General features: G+C 35.0%; 1 protein-coding gene across 5 annotated transcripts in view; it reads right to left on the bottom strand.

Annotated features, from left to right (window-relative positions):
• MARK1 (microtubule affinity regulating kinase 1) overlaps positions 1–26,501 on the bottom strand; it is a 142,924-nt gene that overhangs the window by 25,429 nt on the left and 90,994 nt on the right. For all 5 annotated transcript variants that reach the window (XM_082612509.1, XM_082612507.1, XM_082612508.1 and 2 more), the window contains exons 4-9: positions 25,416–25,464; positions 24,285–24,350; positions 20,343–20,413; positions 15,350–15,406; positions 9,964–10,200; positions 9,757–9,876 (exon numbers count right to left, since the gene is read on the bottom strand). In XM_082612509.1, coding sequence (XP_082468635.1) covers positions 9,757–9,876; positions 9,964–10,200; positions 15,350–15,406; positions 20,343–20,413; positions 24,285–24,350; positions 25,416–25,464 — 600 coding nt within the window. The remainder of the gene's footprint in view (positions 1–9,756; positions 9,877–9,963; positions 10,201–15,349; positions 15,407–20,342; positions 20,414–24,284; positions 24,351–25,415; positions 25,465–26,501) is intronic.

Here is a 26,501-nt window from a genome sequence, read left to right on the forward strand (position 1 = left end):
GACGTGCTGTGTGATGCTGTGCACATAGTAAACACGACTGTGTGTAATGTACACTTCAAACTTGAAGGAGGATACATTTACGCGTGTTTTTTATCACCCACAAACAAAGGCAAGCTAATGGGGATTAATTCTGTATTAATTTAGAAAATTTTTCAACTTTTTATTACTATAGGGTTCTAGGTTTTCATTCAAGAACATTCTAGGTGCTGATACATTAATATTCTTTTTCTAGATCCTGCAAAGTATATTCTCTATCTCTAAACTTTATTTGCCAATATTCAACTAATTAGAAAAATAATGTTCCATACACAGTTTTTCAGGCTAACCTTGACTCCTCAGGTACCTTCCCTTCAACTAATAATATTTACCCAAAGTCACTAAGCAAAAGATAGGTGCTCCAGACCAGATCTCTGATAACTGGGGTCTATAAGAATACTGCTGTGCGAGATGGGAAGATTTTCCTAAGGGTCCTGGTCACATGATACTGATATATTTTCATTAAACTTTGTAGATAGTTCATATATGCTTAAGTATGATATGTAGACATATAACACTTAAAAGATTACCACTTTCTTTTTTCGTAGTTGTTATACTGAGATATACTTGACACGTTAATTATATTGAGATATAACTGACATATAACTTGTATTAGTTTAAGGTGTACAACATGATTTGATATGTGTATATATTACAAAATGACTACCACAATAAGTTAACATCCATCACCTCACACAGTTATAATGTTTTTTCTAGTGATTAGAACTTAAAATCTACTCTCTTAACAATTTTCAAATATACAAGATACAGTATTGCTAACTAGTCATCATGCTGTACATTACATCCCCAGAACTTATTTATCTTATAACTGGAAGTTTGTACTTTTTGGCCATCTTCCTTCATTTCTTCCATCCCCTGCCTCTGGCAATCACCAATCTGTTCTGTTCCTGTAAGTTCGTTTTTTTTTTTTTTTTTTTTTAGATTTCACATATAAGTGAGATCATATAGTATTTGTCTTTGTATGACTTATTTCACTTAGCATAATGCCCTCAAGGTCCATCCATGTTGTAGCAAATGGCAGTATTTCCTTCTTGTTTCCACTTCTGGGTATTTAGCCGAAGGAAATGAAATCATTATCTTGAAGAGATAACCTGTACCTCCAAGCTCACTGCAGCATTATTTACAATAGCCAAAACATGGAAGCAAGCTAAGTGTCCATTGGCAGATGAATGGATAAAGAAAATGTGGTACACACACACACAGATACACAACGGAATACGATGCAAGACATACTTACTTCTTATAACCACTTTGAGCAATGGTAATTTAGGTACATTATCCAACTAATTTAAATAAAAGTAGACTCACTACAAATTTAAAAAATAACAATGCTATCACCAAGTCTTTAGTGATCATTCATCAATAAAGTAAAAGTGTCAGGGAGGGTGCACATCAGGAGAAAAAAAAAAGGTTTACAAAGCAGAGCTGTAAATTCCTGCCACATGATTTTCCAAAATATCAAAGTCCTTCCTGTTCCTCATCTGCCTCCTCCCAAACAGTATGTCTGGCAGAAGCCTAGACAGTAATCAGGCAGCAGCATCTGCAGAAGGAAAATTTTGTTGTTGGCAGAATTTCCTAGGTTGCATGGTGAATACATAAAAATCCTCAAAGAATATGATGAACCACTTAGGACAGCTACACAGTACAGTCAGCCCTCAGTATCTGTGGGTTTAGTGTCCTCAGATTCAACCAACGATAGACAGAAACTATTCAGAAAAAAAAAAAATTCCAGAAAGTCCCAAAAAGCAAAACTTGAATTTGTGACATACCAGCAACAATTTACATAGCACTTACACTGTATTAGGTGTTATAATAATCTAGAGATGATTTAAAGTATACGGGAGAATGTGCACAGGTTATATGCAAATACTACACACCATTTTATATACGGGACTTGAACATCCACGGAGGTTCCTGGAACCAGTCCCTGTAATCCAGCCCATCTAGTCCTCGACAACTTTACTCACTTCTGCAGCTAGACTGCACAAATATATGGAGGTGGCAGCTCAGATAGTGCTTAAAAATGGAAGTCTTGAAAAATGTTTAAAACAAATCTATAACAACACGACATGATAAATTAACTATACTTCAATAAAATAAATTAAAAAAAACAAAAAAACAAATCCATAACAAACCCCACCTCTCCACACAAACACATCAGTACAAACAAAGGGACCTAACTGTCCTTTTATCAACACATTACATTTTCGTGGCAGCTCTCTGAATGTTTGTTATTATTACGATGAATGAGAATGGGAAAACAAGAAAACTAACAAACATAAGCTAGACATAAATACTTCTGGTTTTTCAAATGAGCTGAAGTTAAGTCCTCAGTGATGTTCTCAAATTTAAGAGCACAATTTATTTTTTTAACATCTTTATTGGAGTATAATTGCTTTACAATGTTGTTAGTTTCTGCTGTATAACACAGTGAATCAGCTATACATAGTACACAAATATCCCCATATCCCCTCCCTCGTGCATCTCCATCCCACCCTCCCTATCCCACCCCTCTAGGTGGTCACAAAGCACTCAACTGATCTCCCTGTAAGAGCACCATATTGAGTTTGAAAATAATAACCAATGACATGAGATGTATAAATAGTAGAATCCCAAGTAAGTGGAGGTTAGATGCTGGAAGAGTAAGTAAGAGGTTATCCTGCAAGGAGGAACTGGAAGAGAGGCAAAAGCCTGCGAGCGACCCAGGCAAACAAGAGCAGGGCATGTGGGGGACGGCAGGTCAGTATGACTACATGAGGCGGGTGCTGGAGCAAGACCAGGGTGGAAAATTAATAGGGACCAAATCATGACGCTTCCTTTCAATTGGATAAAGGATATCTTGGAAGAGTGTGATTTTGCAAAGTCTCTCCGGCCAGTGTGTGGGAGTCATTCGACACTGGAGACTCAGAAATCCGCTAAGAGGCTGTAGCTGGAATCTAGGAGGGAGAAGAGACCAGCCCGCTCTAAGGGCAGGCAGTGGCAATGGGAAAAAAAGACATTTTCAGTATTTGGCTGGTAAAAATCAACAAAACTCTGTGATTGGAAGTGAGGGGAGAGATGAAAGAGCTCAGGGAAAATGAAGGCGATGATGAGGCTTCTGGTTTAGACAACTGAGTAGAGGCTGATACCATGTACTGAGACACCAAACTCGGGAAGAGAGGTCGAATGGACTGGGAAAGATGGAGCTCAGGTTTAGACAAACTGAGTGTGAGGTGCTTCGGCATATCCAAACAGACATGTCCTGTCAACACTTACTTTATTCTGAAGCTCAGGAGAAATCTGGGCTAGGGATGGAGATTTAGAAAGCAGCCAACAGATGATGACAGAGTGCTGGGATCCTCCAGAAGGGCGAATCGAGTGAGAATGAATACTAGAGCCTTAAAGAATGCCAGCATTACCAGCATGTAAGGGCTGGAAAGAAAAGTAATCCAAAAAGTAAATGGGGGGAGGAAAAATCTGCACAGAGTGACATGCAAGGCAAGGCGAGAGTTTTTCAAAGAGGAGGCAGTTGTGTCCTGTCAAATAAGGCGATAACTGAAAACGTAACCTGTTGTGTTTACAACAAAGACAGTTGAGTTTACTGAGGGTGGCTTCACCGAGTGGTGGAGATGGGAATCAGAAGGCAACGCACAGAGGCAAATGGACAGATAAGAAATTGGTGACTGCCGGTGGAGATACTTTTTAAAAAGTCTGGCCAGAAAGGGGGGAGCAAGAAAGAATACTGGATGGGGACTGGGAGGTTGAAGGATGCCTTTTTAAGAAAACTAGAAGCTCCTTAGGTATGGATAAAGGCTGAGGGAAAGGAGTTGGCATAGGAGGTTAGGATGGTACAGAAGAGAAAGCTTTACTGAAGGAGTAAGGTACTGAGAAGGCACATCACACGTGCTAAATCCAGCACCGGAATGAATGGGTAAGTCTTGGACGGGAGAAGACACCTCTCCACTGCAACAGGGAACTAAGGAGGTGGGTGGAGTTCAGACAGTACCATTAAGAGTATGGTGGCAGGAAATGAAGAGTTCATGACTACTGGTTTCTGTTTTCTGAGTAGAAGATAAGGATCTTTGCCTGGAATGTTTCCCCCTATTTTTTCCACCTAAGTTCCTTTTTATCGGTCTTACAATGTCCACACAAAATCTGGGCTCCTTCTATCACTGTCTTTCATGGTACTCTGATCTTTGTGTACAATTATGCAACCTGTCATTATGTAAATATTTTGTGTTTACCTGTTAATTACCTCCGCTATTAGACCATAAACCCAAACAAAGAATGACCTGCATCTGATGTGCTCAGTCTTGCATATCAAGCACCTAAACATACCCAGCACTTAAATGCTCAACGCATATTTGTAGACTGAAGGAATAAAACCTCTTGTCTGTTACTCATCTGTCCTTCCTCTGTGTTCCCATGGAACTCTGTATATTTCCTATTGTGACTGTTATCACATTCTACCTTTTATCACAGCTCCTTCACTATATTTAAAGTCCTTGAGGATAAAGACTGTGCCTTGTACTATCTTTCTCAGCACAAATGCTTGTTTGCTGCTTTTGAACAGGGCAGTGTTTTAACATAAGCCTGGACAGAAGCCTTGAGTAAAATTAAATGTAGAGAAGAGATTAACAACAAGAAGACAGCTTAGGAAGTCACTAAAATGCCCAGGAGATAGAGAACAGAGAACTGAACTGGACAGGATGCAACAGAAGAGAGAAAACCTGTAGAGGCACAATCTATAGCACCTGATGACAAAATTCGTTTTGAGAATGAGGGAAAGGATGAAATCCAAGAGGGGTCTGAGGATTTTAACTCAGGTGCCGGGAGGAACAGAGTAGCCCTAAGTAAAAAATACAAGAGCAACAACAGATCTGATAGTGGAAGACAAAATATTAAAAGCGAAATTAAGATAATCCAAAATTTCTGATGTTTCTCAATGAAATGGTGTGTATTTGGTGCTCATTTCACAACCATTATTATCTGCCCACATCAAGGAAAAATATATATGTGCACTAAACCCTGAGGTAATTTGTCTTTTATTTGGGGAAATAAGATTTACTCATAAAACCTGAAAATATTTGAATACACAATAGAATTAACTGTTCAGGATTGTGCTATTAGCAGTGAGTATTAATAAAGACGAAAAAGAGTAACTTGCAGTGTGGGCTGGAGTTTTCAGGGAAGGAATCCCAAGAAGTTAGGAAGTGAACTCACTCTCCAAATATAGGTAATATCTGGACTGGTGAACAAGTGAAGGCAGATGTGAGGGGGGAACAGTGAGGCATCCTCTCCTTTTGACTTGGAACAGAGGTAACATGCAATGAAAGAATAGGAGATGAAGTGAGTATCCTCAGATGATGAACTTAAACTTGATCTGATAGGCAATGGAGAAATGCCACATTTTATTAATGAGGAAGATAAGCAACATTTTAGAAACAGCACTGGGAAAGGAACAATCTGAGGGACACAGAAGAAGCACTGACTCTGCTAGTCTTCACACAAAATCAGATTTGAGGCCGGGCTGATCCAGGGAAGGTGGAAAATCACAGTGAAAGGAAAAGGCCACTGGGCAGCGATGAGAGAAAACACAGTTTCGCTTTCCTGTCTTAACTGTTCTGATCTCTGGGGGTCCCCGAGTCCACTTAGCAAAGTTTGTCTCCTTAAAAACAGTTGTGTTTCAAAGCAAAATAAAAATAATCTGAGGAAAAATGTCCTTCAGTAAAAGGAATGGGAGGTAACGGTAGGAAGAAAGATCTGCTTAAGGGAACAAGTAGCAGAATTAACTCCACTAGTTCTAAATCTGAAGGTCCTTTAGAGGAGTAAGGCACAGAGAGCAACAAAACAGGGATAGAGGAAAGAGAAGAGCATGTGGAAGTACCTGTCTTCAGTGTGTGAACCTCACGCCCACACAAAATTCCTCCATGGGAATCGCAGGGTTAACATCCAAAGCCAAGGGAGAAGTAAGTGTCCCCAGGAAATGGTGGGGCTGGTGACCGCAGAGTTCATGCAACCCTATTCCCGGTGGTTTCAGACACAGTGTAAACCACTGGCCGACACACTGCACTAGACCAGTTGAACAAACTAGTCCATTTCAGATTTCATTTGAGGTATCTCAACATGAGAAACAAGAGGTCCAACAAGATTCCCAACTTGAAGAAAGTTTACACTAGCCATCACTGTCACTGAACAGAAATGACTACTTGCTGAGAAGTTCTAACAAAATAATTGATTCAGATGAATTATAAAGAGTTAAACAAATTACCAATGGAAATATACACCCTATACATAGGTCCGCACTAAAAAATTATGGACTTTAGGCTGGCCAGATGAAAATAATTTTTTTTAATGGTTTCAACCTTTGTAAAGTATACCATATGCTTCTGAATTTGTACTTAGAAATTTTCATTAGAAAAATGGTTATTATTATTATTAATTGTTTTTTGCTTTACTGTCATTTGAACTGAGCAGACACAAGCAAGATTTTAAAGATTCTCTTAGCAGCAGCTGGAAAAGGTGTTAAAAGTAAAAATAAATACTTTGTGAGGAGGACCAAAGATGAGGGAGAAAGGACAATAATGAGCAACTTTGCTTTAGGCTCAAATTTTGTTATTCTTTTGAAAGGTAACACAGTCCATCTTACTTAAGGACTGGAAAAATGAAAGAATATACAAAGAGGGGGTAGGAGGAAAAAATATCAGTATCTTTCTAAAAAAAACCCAGACACATCAATATTCAAATAAATAGGAAAAAACCCAGCATACAACATAAAACACAAATCCTTTGAAAATCATGTGTGATACTGTCCCCCCCCATTATGAGTACAATTAGGAAGAGGTGACAACACTCATATATACAACCTGAAAAACTTATATTAACTGTTTAGATCTAGAAGCAACTATGGGTCAAGTAGAATGTGAAATTATTTAAAATAAAGATTCTTTAAATCAAACTTCAATATTAGCAAATTACATAGTGAAGACTAGAGTTTCGTCAATAACTCATGATACTCAACTAACACCGAAAAAATACATCAAGTTCCATTTCTTAAAATATGAGTATTAACAGGGAAATATTTCATATCAAAATGTACAAAGCTGATACAAGTCTATAAAGCTGAGTAACCAGACTCCTTTAGACAAGCAGTTTAGAGACACAGAGAGCTTACATATGAAGAAGGACGCTTAACCTATTCATTAAAAATATTGAGCATTATCTCTAATGAAAGAAATACAAATTAAAGCAATTATGACACACTGTATTACTACCATAAAGGCATCAAATACTAGAAATTATTTTTATCCAATGCTGAAACAAGCTGTGCAGAATATGTACCTTCAAATGCCTTAGGTCACACACAATCTTTTGGCAATGATACGCAGGACCTAGCAGACTGTTTATACCCTTTGACCGAGTAATTACTGTCTGGAGAATTTATCTAAGCATATGTCCCAGAGGGAAAAAGTACATCACATTATTTTTAGCAAAAACAATGAGAACTCACATTTGGAACAAACAGAGAATAGTTAAATAAACTTTGACACATAATCCAAGGAGAACAACATAGCTATTGACAGGGAAGGAGGTCACTCTCATGATAAAGCAAAGAGGACATACTAAAAACGTTGAAGTTAAAAAAAAAGAATGCAACATGACATGAAAACATTATTACTGAATAAAAATTTATGTTTACACACTGAAGACTGGTGTTTTGAAAACAGCTGCTTTTTATACTTTATGGATTTTTTGGTTGTAAAGTTGATAATAAAGTAGGTATGAAAATAAAAGTGAAGACTAATATAATTTTCGACATCATTGGTATTTCAAGGGGAGTTTGCTAAGATTTGGTATAAAGAAATCTTTTTTTTTTTTTTTTCCAATGGTGTCAGGTTTCTCTGGAAAATCATTTCTGGAATTGTGAAGCAGACCAGCCTTTATATGGTGATATCTGCAATATTATGATAATATTTCCAATGTAGACTCATGGTTCCATGGCTGGAAAACTTAATTTTGACAAGGTGGAACAGGAAGTTCCAGACTATATTCAAATACATCAAGTTGAGTTTCTGATGAGCAAATGTTTTCATAATAATAACTTGATTTTACATTCAAGTCAGAGAAATATAATACTTCAGTCCTTCATATTTTAATGCTAAGGATGAAAGACTTAAATATTTGGCCACTGTAAATGAATCACAGTTAAGACATGAAGCATATCTTATCAATCGTCCATAGAGATTTGTAAAATCTACTCCCCCCAGATAATTTTTGTTCTTTATGGTCTTTTTGTTCCTCTCATTAGCTGAGCTGATGCCTCAACTCTGGACATTTTGTTAAGTGACATTCAAGTAAACTTGGCTCCAATGATAAAAATGGGTCATAGAGCAGGATCAAGGGAGGCTTATGCTCCTATAAAATTTTAGAACTTGTATGAGTGTCAACAATTTTAACTATTTCACACAATTTTCCATTATAATGGTTGAAAGTAAGTTTAGAAGAGCAGTAATATGAAAGTGGGCTTTTTTACTGCACAGATTTCTCTTTTAAAACATTACAACATATCCTTTGACCCCCGAAGGAAAAAAACCACAAAAGCCATGGGAAGTAACTAATCACATTTAAACAAACAATTCAGTAAAAAATATCTGAGAATTGATTTACTGATAGAAAACATTTAAAATAATTTCCCAATGGAAGTCACCATCCCTCAACTTCCATCGAAACATCATATTGTATCTTTTAGTGAAAAGTACTGTGGTAATACAATTACAAAGCCCAAACTAACCTGAGAGCTCTGTACACAGGGATGGCTCACTATAAGGCTGCCTCCTAACCTGCATGGAGTCCGTGCCAGAAGGCCCCCATTGCTACACTAAAAAAGTACAGTTTAAATGAGGTTAATTCTCTAAATTTTCTACCCTATGTATTAAGGCAAATAAATGAAGACAAAAAATACTAGTGAATAATACATGCTGAATCTCTGAACTTATCTTAGTACAGGCTAAAATAGTCTTAAAAACAGATGGGCAAAATGCTTAATAAGTTGTTCCCACTGCAGTGTCACAAGGAAAAAAGATTAGACATTTTGGTTATATGAGCCTCTGATGTTACTGGCTGTAACATACTTAGTACTTTTTAAACAGCGTCTGTTATTATAAATAACCTCACGTACGCAGAATGTATGTAGGCAACACAACAGTGTGGTAAGAAATGAAATACCTATTTCCAACATGTTCTACTTAAATATTTGCAAATTTTCTGTACTGATGCTGAGAGGGTCCTATTAAATTTTTTACTATCAGATACAGCCATGAAGTATTCACTGGATTCAAATTTCACTATCTTCTTTTATCCTTGAAATATCTGTACTTACTAAATACAAGGTTTCTATATTGGACCAAGCAATCTGTGACAGAGACTAGGTTTTCCTTCTTCTTCAACTAAGTCAATTTTATCCCTATTTTGATGTTGTTTTAATTTAAGACTTCACTGCAGGACAAAGAAGACATAAAGAGTCTTTAGCCAAACCTACTGCACAACCTTTGAGTAGTGAAAGCATCATGTGACTTTCTCTAGATCTAAATAAAAGGCAAATGAGATGATTTGGCAATTTTCCTTAAAAAACATGGGGAAAAATTATTGAAATAATGCTCTGTAGTTCCTTGAATATTTTAATGGTTAGACTTTAAATATAGAGTGGAAAAAATTACTTACTTCTAAGCTGCCTCTCTTGATTGGATTCAGCACTAATAATTTCTTCAGGAGGTTTTCACAGTCGGTGGACATATAGAAGGGAATACGGTACTTCCCTCGTAAGACTCGCTCCCGCAGTTCCTTACAAGGCAAAAGAAAGCACGTATCACTGGCTTATGAAATCACTGTGCTTGGGGATAGAACACTAATATCAAATTTAGCTGATACCTTTAAATTCTGGCCATCAAAAGGCAAGGAGCCACTGACTAACGTGTAGAGAATGACGCCGAGACTCCACACGTCCACTTCAGGCCCGTCGTACTTCTTCCCTTGGAAAAGCTCAGGAGCAGCGTAAGGCGGGCTTCCACAAAATGTGTCCAACTTGCTCCCGACTGTAAATTCATTACTAAAACCAAAGTCAGCAATTTTAATATTCATATCAGCATCAAGGAGAAGGTTTTCAGCCTAAGAGGAAAATAATAAAAAGGACAATGTAAAGAGCCTACATAAAATAAAACGTTCATTATAATTGTTTCAGATCTCAAGCATCTATTTCTTGTCTCTCATTTTTAAGTGTAACATCAAATTGAGAAGCCCAGTAGAGTACTTCAATGTGTAACTTCTCAGGATTACATTTATATAAAACTGAATTTTAACACTATATAGGAAGGCTCCATTTATATGCATATATGTAACTGTTTAAGAAAGGTTACTTAAAAACCATTTTCTTCCATAGGTCATTTTAAACCTAATTTTTTTCCTCATGGTAAGAAACATCCTGGAATTGCACCTTAATATGACCTATTCTAAAGAATGTAAGTCAACATAACACTAATCCATCTTGGGCTTAAACCAACAAATTTACCCAAATATGCTGTTTTAATAGAGTATCACTGGTTAATGCAAGCCTCAAGCATATATTTAAACTAACTACCAGTCAGGGGTTCTATGACTACTGAATTGATTCCTTGTCCTTTCTTGCAAAATGCATCCTCAACAAAGTTCTTTTCTCAGTAAAAGAAAACAACACAACATAGCCTCCATTAGATCTTATCTGTTTTAAGCCTCTTTTTGCTTTTCTAAAACTAGATTCTCTTCTAGGGGTTTATTATGGTAGAAAGAAGTGACTTCTCCCATGTTTTAAAATGCCGGTTTTCTAAAATCTTCCTAAATCAGAATCATTCAGTGAAAACATTTAAATGTACCTTTTATAAATGCAAGCAATTCAATAAAGGATTTGCTTTTGTACATGTTTTGTTTCAAACTCTGTTACAACTGATAGACTAATGAAATTATAGCTTAGTTTGTAGATGTGTTTTATCAGGTTACAAAAAGGAGTAAAATTTGACTAAAATGAAAATCAGAGTTCTCTATAGTTTATACCACTGGAGGGTCCAACAGTCAGCAGACCCAAGCACTTTGCCCATCATATAGCTCTTCCCTCGCCTACTTCCTTCTTTTCCTTTTTAAAGGAATACTACCTTGGGATATTTGTTTTCATCTTGTTTCAGAAAATACACATCTAACACCCAAAAATATGCAAAAAATGTGATATCACTTATTACATAAATATTATAACAGCACACAGATTTGGGAGATTTATATTAGATCTTAACATTATGGACTGTGTGACAAAACCAGGTTACTTTGATGTTCTGATGTAAGGGCCTGGTCACTGTAAATTTCTGAGGCTGTCTTGGAGCAAGCTAGACTTTTCCCGGTCTCTCTAAAGATGTCTGGATGGATAGCAAAGTGCCCAAGGCTGCCTCAGAAGAGGAGAGCTGGAGAGCGTTTTGAGGTTTCCTCCCAAGAGCATACAGGAAACTCCTAGGTAATGAACATGATTTTTTGCAGATATTTTCCATATAAGAAATTTGATGACAAACTAGGAGTCAAACACACAGGCAGGGAAATAAATAGCCCTCTTCTTTCTCTTTCTTTGAAGCAGTGATTTCCCTTAAAATAGCTGAGGGAGGAAACAGAAATAGAAATATTTGGAGCAGGAGAAAATCTGTAAGCTCAGAACAATGGAGCCAAAATACAGGATGAGACTTTCAACAATTGTTTAGGACAATGTATTCAAATATAACACAAACTAGTGCTAGTAATTGACAGAGGCAATGGGAAAAGAAGTTGGGAAAAAAAACCAAAAAAACTCCTAGGTATGGAATATGCAAGTTAACTTTGGAAAAATAGAGAAAAAGGAAAAAAAAAACCAACTTTCTTAGACAAGGAATTTTCTACCTTCATTCAAAAAAAAAAAAAACCAATCCATCTGACCCCAACCATTCTTTCTTTCTCTAAATTATTTTATTTTTTTAAATAAAAATTATGTATATTTAAGTTATAACACATGATAATTTGATATACATACAAACAGTGAAATGATTACTTAAGTCAAGCTACATACTTCCTCTCAGTTACCTTTTTTTTTGATAAGTGTGATGGGAACACCTGAAATCCCTCTTAGCAAACTTCCAGTATTCAATACAGTATTATTAACTTTTTGGATTAGACATCAAAATCTCAGGCAACCAAAGCAAAATTAAACAAGTAAGACTACATCAAACTAAAAAGCTTCTGTACAGCAAAGGAAACCATCAACAAAATGAAAAGACAACCTATAGAATGGGAGAAAATACTTGCAAACCACATATCTGATAAGGGGTTAATATTAAAAATATGTAAGGAACTCATGTAACTCAATAACAAAAAAACAAACAACCAGATTAAAAAATAGGCAAAATACCTAAACAGACATCTGATTTCATTTCCCCATGAAATGAATCATGGCTCCCATGTTCACTGCCACAAACATTTCCTGACTATCACACATTTCTTATTCCAAAGTATGCTAGTTTATACTAATCATATGCATTCAGTATTCATAAAAACATTTAAAACTTTCCTTATTTCTTTGAACTTTAATGTGAGGATGAACACTGGCTCTTACATCAGACAAATCTGGATTTGTGCCCTGACCCTGCTTCTGATGGAATGGGGCCTCAGGCATTTTTAATTAGGAACAAAGTTCCTCATTTATGTTATTAAAAGAAGCTAATTAATGGAATCAACTCGTCTAGTCTTTAATGCTAGATAACTTCTCATCCACATTTTCTTCATTTCCTCAGTGAAAATACTGCCTTTTAAGAAAACATTCCTGGGCTTCCCTGGTGCGCAGTGGTTAAGAATCCACTTGCCAATGCACGAGACATGGGTTTGAGCCCTGGTTTGGGATGATCTCACATGCCGCGGAGCAACTAAGCCCGCGTGCCACAACTACTGAGCCCGCATGCCACAATTACTGAAGGCCACACGCCTAGAGCCTGTGCTCCACAACAAGAGAAGCCACCACAATGAGAAGCCCACACACCACAACGAAGAGTAGTCCTGCTCGACGCAACTAAAGAAAGCCTGCGTGCAGCAAGGAAGACCCAATGTAGCCAAAAATAAATAAATAAATAAATTTATTTAAAAAAAAAAAAAGACATTCCTATGATTTATGTCAGAGCATGTTTTGCCTATGTTCTCTTCTAGGAGTTTTATGCCTTATATTTAGGTCTTTAAACCATTTTGAGTTTATTTTTCTGAGGGTGTGAGGGTGTGGTCTAATTTCATTGATTTACATGCAGCTGTAAAGCTTTCCCAACACCACTTGCCAAAGAGACTGTCTTTTCTCCACTGTATATTCTTGCCTCCTTTGTCTTTGTCATAGATTAACTGATTGAAGACATGTGGGCTTATTTCTGGGCTCTCTATTCTTTTTTTTTGGCCACGCACGCAGCTTGTGGGATCTTAGTTCCCAAGCCAGGGATTGAATCTGGGCCCTTGGCAGTGAAGGCGCCGAGTCCTAACCACTGGACCACCAGGGAATTCCCTGGGCTCTCTATTCTGTTCCACTGATCTGTCTGTTTTTACACCAATACTGTTTTGATTACTGTAGCTTTGTAGTACTGTCTGAAGTCTGGGAGGGTTATGCCTCCAGCTTTGTTCTTTATCCTCAGGATTGCTTTGGCAATTCTAGGACTTTTGTGGTTCCATATAAATTTTAGGATTATTTGTTCTAGTTCTGTGAAAAATGTCATGGGTATTTCGATAGGGATTACATGAAATTTGTAGATTGCTTTGGGTAGTGTGGCCATTTTAACAATATTAATTCTTCCAATCCAAGAGCATGGGATATCTTTCCATTTCTCTGAATCACCTTCAATTTCCTTTATCAATGTTTTATAGTTTTCAGCGTATAGGTCTTTCACCTCCTGGTTAAGTTCATTCCTCAAGGCAAAAGAAATAAAAGCAAAAATAAACAAATGGCACCTAATCAAACTTTATAAAGTTTTTGCGCAGCAAAGGAAACCATCAACAAAATGAAAAGACAACCAAAGGAATAGGAGAAAATACTTGCAAATGATGTGACCAACAAGAGGTTAATATTCAAAATACACAAACAGCTCATACGACTCAATATCAAAAAAAACAAACAAAAAAATGGGCAGAAGACCTAAATAGTCATCTCTCCAAAGAAGACATACAGATGGCCAACAGGCACATGAAAAGATGCTCAACATCACTAATTATTAGAGAAATGCAAGTCAAAACCACAATGAGGTATCACCTCACATGGGTCAGAATGGCTATCATCAAAAAGTATACAAATATTAAATGCTGGAAAGGGTGTGGAGAAAAGGGAGCCCTTGCGCACTCTTGGTGGGAATGTAAGTTGGTGCAGCCACTATGGAGAAGAACATGGAGATTCCTTAAAAAACTAAAAATAGAGCTACTATATGATCCAACAATCCCACTCCTGGGCATATATCTGGAAAAGACAAAAACTCAATTCAAAAAGATACATGCACCCCAATGTTCCTAACAGCACTATTTACAATAGCCAAGACATGGAAACAAACCATGTGCCTATCAACAGATGACTGGCTTAAGAAGTTGTGGGGTGTGTGTGTGTGTGTGTGTGTGTGTGTGTGTGTGTGTATACACACAATGGAATATTACTCAGCCATAAAAAAAGAATGAAATAATGCCATTTACAGCAACATGGATGGACTAGAGAATATCATACTAAGTGAAGTCAGAAAGAAAAAGACAAATATTATATAATATCATTTATACGTGGAATCTAAAAAATAATACAAATGAATCTATATATAAAACAGAAACAGACTCACAGACATAGAAAACAAACTTATGGTTACCAAAGGGGAAAGGAAGCAGGGGAGGAATAAATTAGGAGTATGGGATTAATAGATACATACTACTTTACATAAAATAGATAAGCAATAAGGATTTACTATATGGCACAGGGAACTACATTCAATACCTTGTAATAACCTATAATGGAAAATAATCTGAAAAAAATATATATAATTGAATCACTTCACTGTATACCTGAAACTAACATAATACTGTAAACCAACTATACTTCAATTAAAAAAAAAAGAAAGAAAATACTACCTTTTATAAAAAGTTGCTGTGACAATTAAATAAAAACTAATTTCCTTGTACAGTGCCTGGCACAATTAGGCAATCAAAAAGACAGCTCTAAAAGTACCACATATCTGTTAATAATTAAGAAATTTTTGTTATAAAACCAATCACTTACCTTAAGATCACGGTGAACAATGCACTTTTGATGACAATACTGCACAGCAGATACAATCTGAAATAAATATTTGGATAAAAGATTCAAAATTATTATGGTAAAAACATCTCAATTTTTCCCCAATTATCATTCCAATTTAGAGAAATTACTAACTTGGATTTTAAAGTTACATTTAGCAATTTCACTGTTCCTTTATTTCAGAAAACCATATGTATTAAAGTTATGAAATTTTCACTTTTAAATGTGGACAATGTGGAAAAGTAGTATTCTCTTGCTAAAATACACTAAAATATTTGTCAGAGTCCATGAAGATTTCTTTATGGGTTGTTATATTTCTGTTTACATGATACAATGTATACACTTTGTAGTTTTGGTCAAATGGTTTATCCCACTGTTGAAATAAGAATTCTGGCACACATGAATCAGCATTCCAAGATAGCTGGCTCAAGTTCAAAATGCAAAACTCTATTTTAGGAATTATATTAAATGTGTTCAAGGCATGTTTCTTCAGGGAGGTCAACTGACTAAGAATTTATTAACAGGGTATTTAGCAATACCTTATTTTTGTCTCTTCATATAGTATAAAGCAAAGGAAAAATTTTTGAGCCTTTAAAGGAAATCTAATTATCAAAAGAAAAGAGGTAAAAATGAAATTTAATCTTAAACTTGCCACTAATTCAGCTGGGCAAAGCATTCTACCCTTGTAACTAGATTTTGTACACCATCTTAATTTTTAACCATTACATAGGGCTCTTTGGGGATAAGTGCTAAACAGGAAAGAACCCAATGATTTAAGGGCCAAAGATACCAATGAGAAATAGGTTATAAGCAATTCTATGATAGTTATATGCTTTATTACATAAAATACAGAAAAGGAAACAATCTGATAGCAATCAACTAAGAGTTACTTTGTACATATAAGTATATCTGATGTATAGGAGGGCCATTTTAATGCACAGCAGAATATTCAATTCTGTGGATTCAGTTAAACGTAAGTAAACACAGTTTGAATGTTGAATACTGGTTAGGCATTTACAAATGGGGACAGAAATGAAATTTTTGAAAGTGTAAAGGTGATGTGAAGTACGACCATGCTAATAGGATACTGGTTAGGAAAAAAAACCTTCAAAGTAGTACAAGTGAAACTGATATTTCAGTATTATAAAATTATTTTAATGTATATTAAAATGGTTCAAAGACAGAGAAGACATGAATTCAAAACAAAATCAACACACAGTGAGTAAGATGTAATTCAATTAAATTCATTTTGATTCAACAGTCAGTTTACTGAGTGCCTGCTATGTGCAAGAAAATGTGCTGGTTGCTAGGGGAATACAAAAATGTGTTCATGCACCCTACATGCACGCTGCCTTTCAGGAGCTTACAGTCTGAGTAGGAGGAAAAAAATATGTTTATGAGTAACTATACATACTACAAAGTAGAATCATAGAAGCACAGGTACAAAGAAGTGAGGGAATCATAAAAGATAAAGAATATTCTCAGTTACTAGGTGATATTTGATCTAAGCCCTCCATGAAGGATAGTAAAATTTTAAAATGTGGATGTTTGGGGATGGGGACGTAGCGGGTAAGGCGGTAAAATGCACTGATTTAAAAAAAATTTTTGGCTGCATTGGGTCTTCATTTCTGCGTGCGGGCTTTCTCTGGTTGTGGCGAGCAGGGGGGCTACTCTTCATTGCGGTGCGCAGGCTTCTCATTGCGGTGGCTTCTCTTGTTATGGAGCACGGGCTCTAGGCGTGCAGGCTTCAGTAGTTGTGGCACATGGGCTCAGTAGTTGTGGCGCACAGGCTTAATTGCTCCACGGCATGTGGGATCTTCCCGGACCAGGGCTCGAACCTGTGTCCCCTGCATTGGCAGGCGGATTCTCAACCACTGCGCCACCAGGGAAGCCCTGCACTGATGTTGAGGCAACACAATGTATTTGAAAAGTAGGTGGGAAAATGGTAATACTGGGAGTTAGACCCTGATAGACAAGTTAGTAAAAGTCTCTGAATTCCAAACTAAGCAGGTACTACAGAACCATGAACTGTGTTTGAGCAAAACAATTGTGAATGATTATAATCAATTTGAGGTGTGAGTCCTCCAAATACAGCAGAATCCTACAATGAATACATGTAGTATTAGTTTTCTTAAGCAATATGCTTCAAGATTCTAATATCCAATTTTCACCGTGTAATTAAGAGAGACATACATTTGTATGTAAATATTAATACATCTTATTGAACATACTATATAGGCTATAGGATGTTCATACTATAAGGCTATTTTTGTATCATAGATGACAGAACTTTGCTGATAATGATATTATCTTTTTCAAGTCCCCTTCTCTTGATACAGTGAAGAAGGCATGCTACAGATAATGACTTGGTTACCAAACATGCATTTCACATTAGACAAGATAGTTTCTATGAAAGCAGTTCTATAGGCACTTCTGGAATAAAAATCTCCTGAGTCTTAAAGACTTAAAAAGGGAAAGATAATCTGTAATATCATCACACTTATCTAGTAGCGTACAATTTCTGCCATAAAAGAAGCTCTGGCTTCTGACTCGCTTGCTGCAAGAACCCCCATGCACTAGCCCAAGTTTTACTGCAGTATTCTATGGCCAGACCCTCCCATCTCAAAACATTCTGTACCTCCACAAATAGGATGCAGAAACGTCCCTACAATCCTTTTGTTATGGATCTTGAAAACATGATTGACCATCAGTCCTGCACTGACCCTAAGACCAGACATGTCAATGTTTTGCCATGAGGTGCAACTGTGGGGGGAGGATGCTTTGCAATTATTTATACGTGGGTCAGGAATTCCCAAGCTTTAAGTAGTAGCCTTGATACTGGAAGGGTTGAATCAATATTATGATTTTTCTTGCAGGCCCTCAAATCTTAAGGAAGGCAGAGGCATTGTACGGGCAATGACTGCTAAACTGGTCTTGAACTGTCCTAGTGTCTCTGCTATATTTAATGGTAGGGTCAAGGACATATCCTTACTAACACAGTACACTCCCTTTCACTGTTAAAGTTTTTAAAGTAATTTTATGAAATACAGAGCAAATAAAAATAAAAGTAAATACACATTTATTAGAGTTTTAATTACACCTATAAAGCAAAATAAACTTAGCAAAAATAAATTGAAAAACAAATATAACTTTTTGCCAAATAACTATAAAGTTGTGTGTGTGTCCCTGGTTTTTAAAAATGTGAGTTGGTTACCTATTTAATTTGGGGGGAACACATACAGATAGTAAATCGTTTAATATTTATAATAAATAGATGATTATTTTTTAAATTGCCATTGTTTTACATTTTAAATAGCATTCATTTAACACTCAACCTCTGATTTGATTTCAAAGTAATCCAGACTTTATTTTAAAAAAGAGCCAATCAGTAATTATTTGAATCTTTATGAAAATATCTGTGTCCCAGCCTGCTATCCTGCTCTCACCCATCAGTAGAGATGAGTAAGCTCTTTAAAACAGCACCTTCTCTAATTCCATATAGTACCCAGTACAATTTCTGACCACAGTATGTTTTTAATAAATAAATAAAACCAACTGACTAAAAAGAATAAGAGTGAGTAGTGACAGTCCTTAAAATATATATTAAAACCCCAATGGAAATATTTAATGTCAATTGGAATTTTCTTCCTAATAGGCTACTAAAACGAGTGTGACTGAGATGGAAAGAAAGATGACATTTAAAGTGATGATTGTAGCTCTTTACTTAAGTAAGCCTGGACTTCCATTCCACGGTAGAAAAGAATTTAACAATATGTAGCTGAATACCATTCAATTTCTCAATGTTGCTTCCTCATTACCAGTTGTCTTTAGATTCAGCTATTTTAAGTCAAATGCTCCTAGGAATCTATCCTAAATATAAGGGCTATGTTTATCTTTGGTCTAAAGTATTTCATGGATATTGTTCCAAAAAGTAATGATTCTGTGAAATATTAATAATAGAGGTTTCACAAAATAAACTCACTCCACGATCGATATGGAGAATGCTATGTCAAAAAAAAGAAAAAAAGTTGAACAGGTTGTTTTCCTCCCATCTTCTTCAGGACTTCTCCAATTGTTTATATGTTAACATATATGTCAAATCTCACAGAGGAAGGTTTCACATCAGTAGTCAGTATTTCCCAATCTTATTGATTACAGGAACCCTTTAACTGTAGAATAATGTTTACAGAAGAGATACTGAACTATCTTTAAATGAATATTTTAAATTCACTTAGGTAAAGTTTGGGATATAGTAAGTTGTCTGTTGAAACTTTACTTCAGTAAATTTTGTAGACAATTTACAATTGATTAATTGTCATTTCTACAGTAATTTATAAAGTATGATAATTTTAAATACTTCATTCCTAAACATTAAAAATAAAATCTTAGATGAACTTAAATTGCTTTTTCTTATTTTATCATTTCTGTAACAAATCATATTCAAGTTGACCTGGAAATATCAATATCTTACCATATTCTTCACACTGGCAAGGTTCCTTCCCTACTTGACTAAATAAAATTGATCATAGTCTTTAAGTCTACAAAAATATGAGTTCCAAAGCTAAGACATCTTTAATTATTTAAAAAATACAAAAACCTCTTTAAACAGTACACATTTATACTGTACACATAAAGCTAATAATATTTGATAATAATTACTGGATAAAGGTTTAAGTATTTACTTTCTATCTCACTCTAGTCTGTATTTCCAAGACTCTCAAAGAGTTATTAATAAGAATCTCACCTATAAACATTTTACTATTTATGATGAACTAGAAATAACCAATGGCAACTATTTTAAATTTAAATTCAGGAAGAACAAATTTCTTTTTCAGTTTTCCATTCTTAAAAAGTATAAGAAAGCAGGAATTTTTCTTTTTAAAGTACCATGTACTCTGAATTCCGGTTTGTGATACTGTCCATTGTACATCACTAAAAATATCAGCAAAACAAAGTTGAAAACTACTTTCCATACCTGCCTAAATTTTGCACGGGCCTCTTTTTCTTTCATTCTTCCATGGGCAACTAAGTAATCAAATACTTCACCTGAATCAGAAAGGTAAAGCAGGCAGTAAAATATACATAGATTTTTCAGTTAACAATATATGCAATGTCAAGTTTTTGCCTTGTTTTTAAATAAGTTTTTGGCCCACACTTTTCTGATAGTTCTATATAAATCACAACTATTACATGAATAGAAAAAAAGGAAAAAAATACATGTAAAATTGAATATGGGTAGCGGCTTATGATTCAACAAAATTCTTTTAATAAAAAGTCATAAAAAACATAAGAAAACTTACTTTCTGCTTTCAAGTATTATGTAAAAATACAGTCAACTCTTTATTATCCATTCTAATAAAGGGAAGGCACAACATGGGCAATCAAAAATCACATTTGGGTTTGTATTTGGGGTCTACATTTCAAATAAAATAACACAAGTCATATTATGTTGGCTCACTCTCTTAAAGTCTACTAGTCATAGAGTCTTGGTCAAATTCCATCTCTCTACCTCCATCCACACTGATTTCTTTCTTTTCCTTCCTACACTGATTATGCTCATTCTCACAGTACTCATTTCATCTGCGTTGGTATTTAACTACTTATTATACAGAATGAAATCATCCTTGTGTGCATCTCCTATTACCCCAGATGAGCTGCAAACTCCTTGAATGCTGTCATCATACCCATACTTTACCTGTATCCCCATCCGCATGACAGAACACGAAGTGGATAGACAATACATATTTGTTGAAATAATTTAAAGATACTAGAAACCATAAAAATGTTCTAATAGATCTTTTACTTTACATGTCTGTACGTTTTTTTCATTTTCTCTCATCAATAATAATAAAAAACCAATTAATGTTTAGTTACATTACCAAAAATAAAATATCTCAGTGTAAGGGATAAAATTTTTATATCCTTATAATTTGTACCACATAGATATATACATGTATATGAAAAACCCATAAAGTGGCTTAAAGAGTTCTTGTAAAGTACAGCAAAGTGCTTAAAAACTCAGGTTTTAGAATCAGACCAATTCTGGTATTAATCCTTATTTAGCCCTAAGTAGCTATTGGGAGACATTGGGAAGATTTCTTAACTTTGTTTAGACCCTGTTTCTCCCTATTACCTATTTCACATGGGTGTTGTGAGGATTAAATGAAATAATACACGTGCTTAGCACAGTGAGACTGGCATATAGTAAGCACTCAATAAATTATATATTTGTATTTAGGTATACAGATATATTACATATACATATATGCAATATCAATCCTAGGACATAAGTAAAATGTTAAAAATCAAATATGTAATGATGTATGTCAGATGAAACTAATAAATCTACAATGTTAGTACATTATATCAAGCATACTTAAATGATTAAATGGGATGACGAAAACAGAGAAATGAACAGATGCTCTAGTTGACCCATCATAGTAGTTAATTCTAGATATGTGAGTTTAGGCTGGAAAAGATATACGGCAGGAGTTCAAAAATTCGGACTACTCTTAAGTTCTGCCTGAAACGCTCACACCCCCTGGATGTTTACGTGATTCAGTCCTTTACTGATTATATATTATTTATTTATGATTTGCTTCCCCAACTAGAACGTAATCTTTTTGAGGGCAGGGACCTTGTCTTTGCTCACCCATGTGTTCCTAGCACTTAGAATATCACTTAGTACACAGTAAACATTTAATAAATAATGTCTGCATGAGCAAAAGAAGGTATAAACACACTATTCCAAAGTAGTCCTGACGCCTACTTTTAATAGGCTCCTTTGAACGAAACATGGTTCAAAATCATAATGGAGTTCCCTGCCCTTCTAATCACTGAAGATCTTTTGCCCCATTAGTGAACCAGAATCAATAGATGTACTTCTGGCAAAGAGGCAGTTGTCTGACTCAACCCTTGTTCATGCTAGGATTCTCGTGTGCATGTCAGATTCAATCCTAAAATATCTAGAAATTTCAGAGGAAATATATTAAGTGTTTTATTCTCTAGAGTCACCTTGCCATTTATAGATTAAAAAGGCAAGAGGATGATTCTAGATTTACTGCTACAGAACGAAGATAGTTGTTACAGGATCACTGACTGACAAGACTCAAAGAACACCTATCCCTAGGAATCAGAACTGAGTAAGGGGCCACTGGCTGAGCTCCAGTACACACCTCCCTACACTACACTACACACTTCTGCCCTTCCCAATGCTACTGAAGGAGAGCAGTGAGGGCCCTACGTGCTGTCTATTACTCCAGCCATTGCTCCCCTTCACCAGCACCAATAAAGAGTTGACTGCACTTAGCATTAATCGTTAAAGCAGTACGCACATTAACACAGCCTTGTGGCAGACCTTCATAAAAATAGAATAATGCCCACAGATGTTTAGCTGTCTATAATTTCTCATATCAAAACATGTTTAGCCCCACTCTCTAGACTTTAGATCGCTAAAAAAAAAAAGTCTAACTGGATAAACACTCAGGGTTTCAACAATGATGAACTGATACATAGATCTAACTACAGGATAGAAAAGTAGAGAAAGTTTCATTATGTGGTATTTGTAGGTTCATTAATTTTATTCTAGATTAATATTTTATACAAATTTTCATGGCTGTATTAATATTTCTTAAAATCCTATAATAATAAAAAACATTAATGATGTAGGTTTCTAGGTTAAGTAAAAAACCTACAATGAAATATTTTCATGATAAAAAAAGCTATGCAAAAAACTAAATCTTTTAAAACTTTCAATCTACATAAAAAACTGAAAAAGCAATTAAAATCTGTTTAATATTTGTAGTAAAATTTTTTAGAAATCTAAGAGAGGGTATAAAAATACTTAGCCTAGAAGCTATAGACTAAAATAAATCATCTTTATTCTAGTTACAGAAAATCTGAATCATCACAAAAATCTATACACTTTATTAGCTAAAAGAACTCAAAACTAAATTCAACACTAAGTTTTTCAATTGATTAGCGAAAAAAGGTGATTAGCCAAAGTGGTTTAAATAATTTCTGCTGCCCTCTCTCTTCTTCAATTGCTTAAATTCTCTGAGCCCTTAAAACCTTCAAGTATCCTCATTTTACTTATTAAATGATTTAACTCCATAAATTTTAAACCTATTTCTGAGAAAGTTAAGTCTTATGCCTAAAAGAACAGTGAATCTGAGCCAATGTATCTCTCATTTGAGGGAAAGTATATGGAAATGATTTTCTATTATATATCAGTGTTTAAAAGTCATTCCTATTTTTGAACACTATATAGTCAGAATATATATTGGGTTGGCCAGAAAGTTCGTCCGGGATTTTCATAACATCTTCCAGAAGAACCTGAATGAACTTTTTGGCCAGCCCAATATTATATTCTACTAGAAATGTATCTTACTATTTCTCTGTCAACTCAGTCTCCTAACTTATAAAATATATAGATCAACACTCATTTAAATTGAAACATTTTATGGATTTCTTGAAAATGTATGTATATGGAGAATCTGTCATATATGAACAATCAGTGAAATAAACATCTGACCTAGAACATGCTTTTACTATAAACATTATTAAATACGTTCTGAATTTGAGATTTCCTGTTAATAGCCAAGAGCTTCTACTACTACTACTATTATTATATATTATATTATTTAGATAAGAATTGAAACATTCATAGATAACAATGCAAATTTAGAGTTTTGAAAAATGTGCCTAAGTAACTTTTAAATAAGCCAAAATCCTACTTTTAAATGTAGGATCAATAGGTCTTGAAACTAAACACTGAATTTTCCTTAAGATACCATTTAAAGGCATTTTATGAAACTATAAATTCATTAACATCAAAAAAGACATGAATGTTAATGATTTGTATTAATAATTCTATATGTCTCATCAAAGATAACTTTTCATTCCCTTCCATCCTTACCTCCACTCGCGTATTCCATGACTAAATAGAGGGTCTTCTCTGTTTCAATAACTTCAAACAATTTTACTGAAAAAAGAAATTAGAGATATAACTCTGTGGTTGTGAGCACATATTGGATATGCTTTAAGAAACTTTAAGGTAACACTAAACTAAAGGAAAATTTGAGTATTTACTAAAAATTATTAATTACAATTTAAAGTTTAAAATTTTTCTCAAGGGTTATTACGACTATGGAAGAAAACTATTTACTATGAAGTGATTTGGAACCAATTGCTGGGTCAAGAGAGTTAAATTTCTGGGATTAAAAAAATCATTCCTTTTCTAATTAGAATAAGGTAATAAAAAAGAAAATCTTAAAATCAAAATAATAAAATTTTAATTAAAGCTTAAAAAGACACTATTATTATAATGAGCCTATCAAAAAATGTTAAATAATCTTTGGTACAGAAACAAAAAATTTTATAATTATGTGATATTTTAAAAGTTTCTGGTTAAAAAAATACTAAATTATGAGACTTATGTATTGACAAATAGTTGAAATTATACACCACAAGTAACTGCATGAGTGTCTCTAATAAACATAAGATTTTTTAATGTGCAAGAAACACATGATTCAAAAATAAACAGATTAAAAGAAGAATTGCTTTTTACCTCTTACAATCCAATGACTTTGTATAATATATGTAATCAATAAACTTATTTGTAAATATGGGGGAAAAACAGAACTTACAAAAGTAAATTCACTAAAGCTGAAATCAACTCTACTTTCTTTAAAATTCAAACTAGTTATTTTGCTTATAAACTATGATCAAGCCCAAGTGCCTATTACCAAAATATCTGGAATTATTTTCTATAAATACCTAAATGGCATGCAATCTCTATTTAGAGAGATTTAGTAAGGAGATACAAAAATCATTTATATGCTTTAACTCCAAGTCATATATATTATTTTAGTGACAAGCAGAAGACAGCAAGGTAGTAGAAAACTACAATTTGTAGCCTTCAGTTAAGGCTATCTGAGGTTATCACTTTTCCTCATTTTACATAAAACATCCTTAAAATTGTATCCTTTCAAATAGCCTCAAATTAAGGAAAATACTTTATCGTTAATTGTATATATAAATTTCATACCTATGTTAGGGTGATTCAATATCTTCATTATTCGTACTTCCCGAAACAACTGTTAAAGAAAACAACCAAACAATTTTGTTAAAAAAGAACACTCAAGCAGAGAACCAATCAAAACATCTATCTGAAGACATTTATCTGCTTATAAGACACTACAGGATTCTGGTCAAATAAGAGATTTACTTCAGAGTCCCAACTCTAATTTTGCTGAGACTTGGGTCCCAGGACAATTTTAACTAATGAACTCAAATGGTTCTGTGTGTGTGGGTGTTTGTGTGTGTATGTGAATATATCATATACAGTAAAACAAACATTTATTTGAATACTCATTACTAGGAATAAAAGAAAAACACTGTGGGAATGAAACTAAATGATCATTCACGTGATTTTTATCCAAAAAAAACCTTCCTTGGGGTTTGGGGGGCCTGACTCTTTAATCACCTCTACTGGTTGATCAGACTATAAGCAATTATTAATAAAGCTGTATAAACCATGTGTAAGTTTCTGTGTGGACGTAAGTTTTCAATTCACTTGGGTAAATACCAAGGAGCACGACTGCTGGATGGTATAGTAGAGTATGTTTAGTTTTATAAGAAACCACCAAACTACCTTCCAAAGTGGCTGAACCATTTTGTATTCCCACCAGCAATGAGAGTTCCTGTTGTTCCACATCCTTGTCAGCACTTGGTGTTGTCAGTGTTTTGGATTTTCACCATTCTAACAGGTGTGTAGTGGTATCTCTTTTTTTGTTGTTGTTGTTGTTTTTTAATTTATTTATTTTTGGCTGTGTTGGGTTTTCATTTCTGTGCGAGGGCTTTCTCTAGTTGTGGCAAGCAGGGGCCACTCTTCATCGCGGTGCGCAGGCCTCTCACTATCGCGGCCTCTCTTGTTGCGGAGCACAGGCTCCAGACACACAGGCTCAGTAGTTGTGGCTCACGGGCCTAGGTGCTCTGCGGCATGTGGGATCTTCCCAGACCAGGGCTCGAACCCGTGTCCCCTGCATTAGCAGGCAGACTCTCAACCACTGTGCCACCAGGGGAGCCCCTATCTGTTGTTTTAATTTGCAACTCCTAATAATGTATGGTGTTG

Source organism: Mesoplodon mirus (assembly GCF_964341445.2).
Source record: "Mesoplodon mirus genome assembly, chromosome: 3".
Lineage (NCBI taxonomy): Eukaryota > Metazoa > Chordata > Mammalia > Artiodactyla > Ziphiidae > Mesoplodon > Mesoplodon mirus.